We start from the raw sequence: 11,190 nt of genomic DNA, 5'->3' as shown, positions 1-11,190 counted from the left end.
AGGCTAGATTGGATTGGAGACTTTTTTTTTTTTTTTTTTTTTTTTGAAGTAGTGCTTTTCATGCTACGCTTAACCATAAGTAATCAGTGGTTTTAAACCCTGGGTTAAGTATTCCATACTTATGATTTTGAAAGTGGGTTAGACTTGCCTGGGTTTTGAAACGTTTGCGTATGAGCTTTCGGGTGCAGTTTTAGAAACTTTCATGCACTAATACTCATCTCAGCATTTGAGTAAATTGTCAAAAGCTGACAGAACACCTGTTAACACGAGTTAACATGAGTTAAACTAATATACTATACAGCAATGCAAGCCATTATTCATGCCACATGCTAAATTAATCCAATCACTGATTTGCAAATATGCAGAATAAACACTGCTGCTTGTAGACTGTGCAACCTCGAAACTCCAACATGATTAAACTAAAAGCATTCTGTTAACCCAGGGTTAAGAATGATCTGGACCAGTTTTGCTTATTTTCTTAAAGAATTCAACTAAACTCAAGAATTTATTTAAATAGAGATGATATTTCGGCATCAAATAGCCCTTTGAAACGTTTTGGGTCAGCCAGTTCACAAAGTTCAAACGGAGACAGCTATTGTCTGAGCAAAGCTTGACCAATCTGATCAAGCGAGAGTCCACATCACCATCTCTCTGTATCCTCATCTCAGTCATTTTCATTATCTGCTGTGACACTGTCATTGAGGCTCATGGCACTGAATGAAAGAGCACCTTCTTGTGGATCAAATGGAAACTTTTGCACTGACAATGGTAGAACAATGTCACTCAGACTAATGGAGAGGCACATTCCAACTGTATTGGTGAGGCGCCTTGTGTTCCTCAATAAGTAGTGCTGTGCCGGACCCTCTTTTTCATGTGGTCCAATTAGAGACATGTCCCGTCTGATAATGAGCTCTTTACAAAGCATTCATTTGGAGACCGGAGGCAACAAAGCATCGAAAACCTGCGCAATGGGCAGATCTCCCATTTCTGTCACAAATTTGAATATCTATCTTGGTGGCCTGGATCAGCTGTAAGTCTAAATGAAAGTGCTTCTTGTGTTGGACTTTAACCTGAAGGATTCGGATTAGGGTTAAAATCAATAATCCTTTTTAATATAGTACATATCATATTAGAAGAGTTAAAAATGTACTGCACCATGCACCAAAAGTGCAGATCTGAACTATAACAAAAAATATTATGTAGCCAATACGTCAGTATACTGTACTCTATAAACCCAAGATCAGTGGGTTCAGTTTTCATGGAATGCATGAATGGATAGAATGTAACTTGAATGCATTCTGAAGAAACTGCAAAATTGGTTACAAAGTCAAATTATTAAATAATATAAACAATACACAGATACACATTTAATGTTCTGGTCACCATTTTTTGATTTTACAAACTAAAAGTCCCTTGGGAAGACTGGAAAAGTAAAACATTTAGCCTATGATCCCTCAAAAGATATAAAAATGTGATTATTTTGATTTCAAGGAGTATAGCATTTAAAGACAAATGACGCATCAAAGGAATAAGCGCATAATTAAAACGTTAAGTAAAGTTTCCCCCACTGTTTTTTTTTTTTTTTTCATTTTCATTTGGGTGGGACTGTTTGACGGAGGAAGTACGCAACAAGGAACAGATTCCGTCTCCCCATCTATTGTTACAGAGAGTCTCTCCGGTCTAGCCACCGAGCGTCAGTCTCTTATTCATCAGGAATAATATTTTGTATAAGAACCCTGCTGAGAGGAGGGAATAGAGAACAAAGTGACAACAAAAAGTAGACTCGGAGATGTCAGGACTCCCCACGAGCCTGGGGAATAACTGTGACAAGGCAATGTTGTTCTTCCTCTTGGTAAGCACAAATGCAAAAATAAACTCCGCTGTTCACATTGTAATAGACTAAACAAGTCCTCCTATGACTATCTCAGTCACAAAAACGATTTTTCTTTTTAAGCCTAGATGGGTAGTGACAGGTGACTGTACTTTCTTAGCACTGTGTAATCCTGCCCTCTAGTGAACTCAAATGTGTAACTGCTAATCATTTGTTTCCCAGCCGGTGCAAGTTTTATTAGTACTGCTGTTTTTGAATTCTCAGGGACTAAATACTTTAAATAATTGTAACAGACATTATTTATAGACATCAATTATTGTGTCATAGCTGATTTCACACACAGTAATCACATGATTGCTTTGAAATGTTCTAAAACAGGACTTCCTTGTTTGTGCAATGATGCAAAGTCACTTTGACTTACACTACCGAATCGTTTCTTGTGTAACCAAATTCTTTGTTTCATAATGTAATTATTAAGTTAACGTTTTAATACGAGCCAGTGGAGGCTGCACTGTCGCTTGATGCGATTAAAAAAAGCACTAATGGAAGCTGTTATTTTTCCAATAAATTCTATAAATTCAACACATTAATTTAGATTGACAAAAATGTCATGGGAACTACTCAAATGAAATTGAGAGCGTTTGACCAATAGGATTTCAGCGAAGTTGAGCAGTAACATCTAAGGACGAGTTGCTTATACTGTGTGTTTGTGTTTAACAGACAGTTGAATCAACCTCAGTGTTATCAGTATAGGGATGTCTCACGTGAAAAAATTACCCGATTTTGGTAAGATTGCAGTTTGTGTTCTGTTAAAAACAAAAATACTGTACTGTAGTATCGCTGGATGTTCAGAGCTAGTCAACAGGAGCAAAACAGGTTTGACAACTAACCAAAGTAATGAAATATCATGTAGCCTTTTTGCAAATCCACTGAAAGTAAAATACTTGTATTGTTGTATTATTGGAATTTAAGTGACTTAAAGGGTTCATGATGTATCTTTTTCATGTTACATTTAAAACAATTGCCCTATGAAACTTACCCTTAACATATATTTATACTTATAACACTGATGGGATATCCATTTGCCATAGTTACCATAAAGTCACTGTATATGTCTGAGTAGGATGAATATTTTTACATTCTATTTACATATTTTGCTGAATATCATTACAGTTCTCCTTGCTGTCCCCCCTGGTGGCATTGTACGCAGAATACTCTGGTGGGCTGGAAATTTTTCTTTCCTTTTGACTAATTGCAAGTGTCCATGTTACATTTAGAAATAAAATAATATGCAATCAGTGGGAGATAATCATCATTATTAAACGCTTGACAAAAGTTCACAAGTACTGAAAAGTATTTATAAAACGGCCAGTATATCCAGTGGAGTTTCATTAGTAATGCAGGATTTTTTCTTGTCTTTATTTCCCCACAGGGCATCACAGTTTGATCATATATGTAACGTTCGCTCCTGGACATCAATATTTACCTACATACTCTTCATATGGCATGCTTGATGATTATAGAGTATTTACTTTTGATAGCACCTCCGATGTATTTTCACATCCCTTTGGCCGTGTGGAATCTCTGTCCACTGTCTGGAGAGATCTCAAGGATTGCACAAACTTTAAAACAGGCTATTTAAACCTGTTTTCAAGATATGCTAATTTAACCTTGGGGTTGAAAGGTAGGTTTGAAAATCTCTTTCCTCTTCTACAACTAGTCTAAAACTACAAACCAGAAGAAAATAAATAATTGAATACCTGTTATACTAAATAATATTAGTATAATGTTATACACGTTTTGACTGAGATGATTTTATTTTCTAAAAATGTGCATTGTATGATGGTATTTTAATAACATATATGCTGTAGGTACAGGTTATAGCCAATAAAATGAACAATAATGTTTCGCATAATCTCTAGCACAGGTGTCTAAGAACATGTTACTTCAGTAAACAAAGGCATCTATCCAGTAAATAAATGAGTAATTTAAACCTAATAAATTTGAACAGTAGGTGGCATAATGGCCTTATGAGACAGCACTAATCAGATTCAACAGCTTTTGGAATTAAATAAGCGATTTAATTGAGAAAATAAATAATGAGAACAGAAAGTATATTGAAGAAAAAATTTAAGTCACTTTTTTTATCTATAAAAACAAAAGAAAAAGTGTTTTAACTCACGTAAACATAACTAAATATTCAACAGTAAATTTCAGGTTTGTTTGTAGAAACAAAATAAAATGACAGTGTTAGGCTCCTATGGTCATGTGTCATTTAATTTATCAGCTTCTGCACACAGAGTTGTAGATGTGATACCTGCAAATATTGTAGGTATTGGCCGTGTAATGGACACTACCTTCAGAATCACAATAGCTTTTGTTTGCCTTTTTAATAGAGACCCGGTGTTAAAATTACTCTCGCTGCAAAAAAACTATTCTCCTTTCAATACAGAGCTTAATTATCACAGAGATAGTTTTTCCCCGACCTCAATAATATGTAAATATGATCACCAGAATGATAATTCATCACCCATAGAGCGGGATCGGCAACGGGCCATCAAGAACCAAAAGGGCATATGAATATAACTTCTAGATAATTCTAGATAATGCCACCACCATATCATTCTGTCGTTCTCACCTGAAGGACTACCAAAGATGCGAGAACAGAAGGTTGTCACTTTCATTGTTATGCACAATTTACATTGAAGAAACTTCATTTACATGTCTAGCAAGAAGATGAACGTAAAACAGTATAAAATGTTTTAGAGTAGGAAGCTCGGGGGTGAACCCGAGAACCAAGATCTCCGACGACACTTTTCCTTACACCCGGTGTCAAAATTCTACAACTCTGCAGCGAATTAGTTCTCAGTTGTAGTATATAACAATACATTCAGTAGTAGAAATGAAAACATTTCCTAAAAAATAGTTCCACTTTTGATTAAAAGATGATTTTGTATTTTCAGGTCCACTCTTGCAGTTAATGTATGGCTGTCAGCTGAGTCATAATGGAACGTCAAGGGGACTGTATTCTTTTTCAGTCAACGGGGACTACAGTCTTTCTATGGACATGGACAGCCCTCATTGGTACTCATACTTGCCCCAAGATCTGGACATTAAACACATTCTAGACAGGTTTGATCTCTGGAATCACAACAATCTCATATACATTCATCGTGATTGTGTTCCTCGACTCAAGAAGTTCTACGAACACAGTAGAACTATGCTTGACCAGAAAGGCAAGTGTGTTTAATTGTATCCAGTGTTGTTGTTTATAGATATTCATGCATCCAACCAGGTTACATACAGTTTACAACACATGCACCAGATTGTACTCATCTTAATGCATTTTTCTTGTTTGTTGTGTGTTTACAGTTCGCCCCGAAGCTGTGATCAGGCACAAGCCTGCTGGAGCTCTTAACTGTGTGGTGACAGGCTTTTACCCTAAAGATATCACCGTGGAGTGGATAGTTAATGGACAGCCAGCCTTAGATGGGATATCAACAGGCTTCCTACCAAATCATGACCAAACATACCAAGTTCAGGTGGCAATTCTCCTATCTGAGACTACACACAACTACACCTGTCAAATAAAGCACAGCAGCCTCCAAGAGCCGATGGTCGTTACGTGGGGTAAGAATAGATCACAAACACACTTAAAAAATCATGGTTTAATATAAAGTGTGCGGTTTATGACATCAATGATTTGAACTTTCATTGACAGATGCTTCCTCCACTATGACAGATGTAAAAATGTCTCTTCTTATCGGACTTATAGCAGGACTTATCGCAGCGTTTACACTAACTGTTGTTCTTATGTGTTTCATATTTAAGTGTGTAATTTGGAAAAAAAAATCTATATTTGTAATGTAAGTGTACATTTTATTATTTTAATTATATTAAATCTATTACCGTCATCCTTAACTCCAATAAATAAATATATTTATATGATAAACATTATATTTCTACATTATTTTTTATTTTGTAATTAATGTTATTAAATAGTTTGGTTAGTTTATTACTTATTTGAGACTGTCTCGTTATTATCATTTATTTTGCTACTTTGATCTTGATATATGTACGTAAAAAAAGAATCAGAACCTATTCGATTTCACATGTTAATCTTTGAAATGCATATTTAGATTCACCAAGACAAATGAGATTTTATGTTTTATTTATGTTAAGATTTGATAAAACGTCTGTTCTATTAAAGTGTCTTCTCTGCCTGACTGGATTATATAACAAAGCATGTCAAATTAAGTTTGTTCCATTAACTGCAGCGTCACTACTTTTGCACGTTAGAGAACATGCATAAAAAGGGTTGGGATCATGTGATCCGATCTGATCATCAAGCATAGAAATGTGAATATCAACTGATGTGTGATGCCAAGCACCGATCGGGTTTCAACCAAAAACCACTCAGACTGCAGCCAGAGAACTGAATACTGCATGAAAATATTATGATAACAGGCTGGGCTGGGAGTATCATTTGAGAGCTACAAAGCACATGCAGTCCCATCTAATAATCTGATTACACCTCAAGCACCACTTCCGTCCAGACCACTTCAGGCACACTCGATACAGATGGAAAGGGAAACCCTGCCCAAAACGACTTCTTTGCTGAGTTAAAAACACGACAAATTTTCCACAGCGTGAAAAAAATATACAGCCATATATGCACAAAATATATATTTGTAGGTGTATGCACTAACCGTTAGCTCATAAATAGTATAAATGTTTATACTGATTCAAAAACGGATCGTAATTAAATTAGCACTTTGAAATCAAAGTGCTAAAATGCTGAAAAAAACCGTACCTGTTTGCTTTTATCACTCGGCCTAACCAGGCTGGTGGTCTCGCTAGGTTTGGTCTTGTCTGTGGCGGACATGCTGATGAGAGAAAAAGAGAGAGAGAGACCAGAACACAGAATAAGAAGCAGCTGTCTGCTCCTCCAGCACAAAGGAATACACAAGCCACAACCCACATCTCATTCATCACATATATGAAAACACCCACATTACATGCTTCTCATCACCTGATGCTTCTTTCAGTAACTGAGCAAATATCCATGTCATCGGCTTTTGACCACCATTCGAACGAATCACACTGGAATAGCTCACTCATTGTTCTGACTTACATTACAGATTACTGTACACATAAAGCACTGTCTAATTCAGTCAGCTGCTGCTACTGGAGGTTTTTGCTTGTTCACAGGTTACCACGACAGCAGAATTCTCTCTACGTGCACTACACTGTAAGAAAAAAAAGGGGTTAGAAAATGGCAGAAAATGACCAGTACATTTAGCAAGAGTTTCTTTCATCCCTAAAACACTCCACAATACAATGCATGATTGAGAAGAGTTTGGATATGACTGCAATAATCATTTTAAAATGTAATTTAGTTCTGTGATGGCAAAAATTAATTTTCAGCAGCCGTTACTGAAGTACTCCATTACTTCGCATGATGTCACATGACCTTCGAACATCATTCTAATATGCTGATTTGATGTTCCATAAATAATCATTATTATTATAAACTTTGGAAATGATTGTGCTGCTTCATATTTTTGTGGAAACCGATGATTGATGAACAGAAAGATCAGAAGAACGACATTGAAATATAATAGTTTTAACATTATAAATGTTTTTACTGTAATCAATTTGCCACTTCTTTGATAATAGTATTCATTTGTTACAAAAAAACCTTAACTTTTAAATGCTAAATGGTATTAATGTCATCAATGTCTTATAACTTTTCTTTATATTCCAGGTTTAAAAATTTATATTTAGACTAATATTCTTATTTTTCACTATATGAAAATATGTAGCTGACTTTACATAAAAAAGGGGTCCTTCACAAAGTAACCGACATGCTTTGAGGGCCTGTGGCAAAAAAAAAAAAACCTCTGACAAAGCGTAAACGAACCGAATATAAACAAGTACCTATACTGAAATAAACCTTTTCTATTAAAAACAATAAAGACTAAATAAAGGCTGTAGACTTCGACAGGAGCAGACATGCATGCTGTAATGGTGTGAACTTATTCACTAACTCGCCAGTAGATGGCAGCAATAAAACAACGCCTGAAAAGTCTATATTTTTACACTAGGCCTATATCCTTTCTGCAGGAATGGCTTTTAAAAGGTAAATTCTTTATACTCATAACTTCCTATACTGTGTATGTTGGATTAATCAAAAAAAAATCTAAAAAACAGAACAAATACCTCGGGGATATTCTTGTACTTATCATTAATATTTCAGAGGGAAAGTCGTGCATAATAGATCATATTGACGGTAATTGTGCGTGATGTCATGTAAACATTGATTATGACCTCTGAACCTTTGCGGTGTTGAATGTTTCTTTCCAGTGCAACATCACAGATAACGTTTGAAACACGTCACCGTGTCAAAACATTAATGATATTAGTCGAAAATAATAAAAAACCATTACAAATGTGAACGTGCGTCTCTAGGGATGAGAAACGAGCAGGCTGTGGATGGCATGCGTGTCAGTCTGCCCCCATTCAGAGGAGGTGAGTGATTTACAGCTCAACACGGGGGAGATGGATGGGAAAGGGGCGGGCCTCTCGTATATGGGGGCAATTACAGAGATGCTAGGGCGTTTACGGCCGATAAGGAACAGCACTGAGTGGGGGTGAGCTCTTTTTCGACCCCTGACAACAGCTTTGTGAAGTGTGATGGATCCTGCTAATCCAGCTTCAGTCTTTACTAGTTCTGGAAATTGAAATGGGACGTTCTCATTAACAGGATGCACAGATGTGTGATGCAACCGTTTCTCAATTTAATGCTCCTTTCGCTGAGGGAATCTTACAATGTTGTGAAATTACACTGTCTTGGCTGGTCGGGTGAATTCCTGTGAAAACTTCACACCATCCATCAATGCCTTGTTGGTGATTTTGAGAAGGAACGTGCTTGTGTTTTGGCTGCAGTGACGTTCGTGTTGATTCATATCAGCAATATTAAGTGGATTCAGGTCACTGCATTGGCCTACACTCTTTAATCCTTACTGGATTTCCTATCGCATCAGTGGCGTCTGTTAGCACAAAATGTTATGGCAAGCATAATGATAATCAGTCACACACCAGGTGTTCATCCTGTGCCATTTTCATTTGATTGAGGGTATGCTATTGGTAATCTTTTGCTAGCTCTTTCTTAAAAGAAATGCTGTTTATAAATCAGTCTGCGCTTTGAATATTTCAGATAGATTCAAGATGCATATTTTCTGGACCGAAGCAACGTTTTTTTAGAAAAATCATGCAAAAATACCATTTTGAATATGATACATCAGGGTTTTGAGGAACTTTTACTTTGCAATCATCCTTGCGTTGTTTTTAAATCATACTTCCCACAATAAACAACACAGAAATTTGATCGTAAAACTAAGCATTTAATTGTTATTTAAGCATTTTACTCACTGACTACATAGCCGACCTAGCTCAACATAAGCTTTTAAGAGTTTCACTAAATAGACTTGAAATGAAAGCTCAACAAATAAAACTATCACATAACATGTGAATAAAACAGACGACACTGTGTATTACGTCTGTTTTATTCACATGTGATGTGATAGTTTTAGTTGTGACCACACCTGACAAACTCCCATCTGGACGATATGGTCATGCAAACATGCACAAATGATATTTAAATAAAATGTGTCTGAAAACCTCAAATAATATGTTGCCACGTCACACCTATAGAACACAGGCCTGCTTTACATTTAGGGTAGGAGCTAAAATATCCAGACTGACTCAAAAACTCAAAACATTAAATTCCTTTTTCTTATGTTGCTTCCAGATGTTTTCCTACCAGTATGGATGCTCACATACCCGTACTGATTATTAGCTAGTTGTTAATATATCAAGTACAAAGGCTAGACCTCATATGGTTATAAATCATACAAAGAATCACAACAACAAATCTTCAGTATATACTCTACCAGTGGACTAAATCAGGAGGTTTCAAAATGGGGTCCAGGGCAAGACTGTGCTATTTGGAAAATGTAAACAAGTAAAAACTGAGCATGCATATAGATTTTACTTTTGTTTTTGTTTTTTTTTGGCAACTGTCACCTGTTCACTTACTGAATAATGGCTCTATTTTCTGTTGCATTATCGCTGCTTTGAACTCAATATGTTATTAAAATGAATACGCAAACACATTTAAACTGAAAATCGTCCAATAATATCAATCTTTAGTATAGACGACATAAATAATTTAAAAAAGCATGTTCCAGAAAACGTTCCAGATAATATCTTAATCATTTATTTTGGCTACAATCACAGATGAAACGGATCATTTAAATCTGCTACACGTTGTCTTCGTGTTATCTAAATTAAAAACACTGCTATATTTCCCTAGTTTTATAGGCTCTCACTTCTTCTAAAACATAAAACACTGTACAGGCTCATTATAGGATAACGATCTTCTCTTTCTCTCACAAGCACACACACACACACACACACACACACAGACATAACAGAAGCATAAGGAACTTATTATCAGAGCAGAAAATAGCACAATCACTCCGTTCAGTCTCCTGGCTGTCCTCTGACCTGTTTAATTATGCCAACGCTGCTTATGCACCTGTGTGTCCCAGACTATTACTCCTCCCATCACTTAACGGCTTTTAGTATCGCAGCATCCTGTTCCACATCCAGCCACTTTATTGCCTCACGCCACAACCGAAAAAAACCTACTGTTTGAATCACCCTTGAGCGAGACCGGTGCAATCGCGTACTCGAGGTGTTCAGCATTCAGCCATGATTGCTGTTTAATGCTCTTTGTTGAGGTGGGCTCGTAAAAGTCAGGGTCAAGCAACAGAGGTGTGTTGTAGGCTTCCACCCCCCACTGGCTTTAATGAGACACAGAGGCTTAATAAGATGGAGGATAGTGCACACATGCAGACAGGACATTAGCACGCTGTTGTAATTCCTCGCTCTGCTCAGCACCGAGACTGAACCGCTTTCTCACAGCATCTACGACGGGAGACATGCATTGCTGCTTAACACTTTTGCATTTATACCCTCTTTGTGGCACAATTTTTGCATTTTCATTCACACGGACAGCATTTGCCATCCAAAATAGGTGATCTATATTACACTATCATAATATATTCTTCTTATATATATATATATATATATATATATATATATATATATATATATATATATATATTTGCTTGGAATGTGCAAACTAAGGGTCTGATTTCAATATTAGAAATTTGATAGTAAAAAGACATTGCTGCTTCACACGTTTTACATTTACACCCTCTTTTTTTGCATTCATTGTATTTGCATCCCTAATTTTAAGGGTTTTTATTATACTATCATGCTTTTCTATA

The 11,190-nt window shown here is 36.2% G+C and overlaps 1 protein-coding gene across 2 annotated transcripts; it reads left to right on the top strand.

Annotated features, from left to right (window-relative positions):
- The first annotated feature begins 1,649 nt into the window (after positions 1–1,649).
- LOC122328487 (hereditary hemochromatosis protein homolog) lies at positions 1,650–6,214 on the top strand. 2 transcript variants are annotated; one of them, XM_043224195.1, is made up of 7 exons: positions 1,650–1,852; positions 2,552–2,617; positions 3,005–3,050; positions 3,264–3,515; positions 4,795–5,067; positions 5,204–5,461; positions 5,553–6,214. In XM_043224195.1, the coding sequence occupies exons 4-7, from the start codon at positions 3,338–3,340 to the stop codon at positions 5,699–5,701; spliced, it is 858 nt and encodes a 285-aa protein (XP_043080130.1). In that variant the 5' UTR covers positions 1,650–1,852; positions 2,552–2,617; positions 3,005–3,050; positions 3,264–3,337; the 3' UTR covers positions 5,702–6,214. The 2 variants fall into 2 exon arrangements, with proteins under 2 accessions (XP_043080130.1, XP_043080129.1); XM_043224194.1 differs by lacking the exon at positions 2,552–2,617.
- The last annotated feature ends 4,976 nt before the right edge of the window (positions 6,215–11,190 follow it).

This window comes from Puntigrus tetrazona, chromosome 23, assembly GCF_018831695.1.
Source record: "Puntigrus tetrazona isolate hp1 chromosome 23, ASM1883169v1, whole genome shotgun sequence".
NCBI lineage: Eukaryota > Metazoa > Chordata > Actinopteri > Cypriniformes > Cyprinidae > Puntigrus > Puntigrus tetrazona.
Note: the sequence above shows the minus strand (reverse complement) of the source record. Positions and strands in the feature narration are given on the sequence as shown.

Bases quoted from the DNA above. Each gene is read 5' to 3' on its own strand.
- LOC122328487 (XM_043224194.1), top strand. From the start codon at position 1,790: ATGTCAGGACTCCCCACGAGCCTGGGGAATAACTGTGACAAGGCAATG. The intron at 3,516-4,794 runs GTAGGTTTGAAA...TTGTATTTTCAG, and splicing joins TTTAACCTTGGGGTTGAAAG to GTCCACTCTTGCAGTTAATG. The intron at 5,068-5,203 runs GCAAGTGTGTTT...GTGTGTTTACAG, and splicing joins AACTATGCTTGACCAGAAAG to TTCGCCCCGAAGCTGTGATC.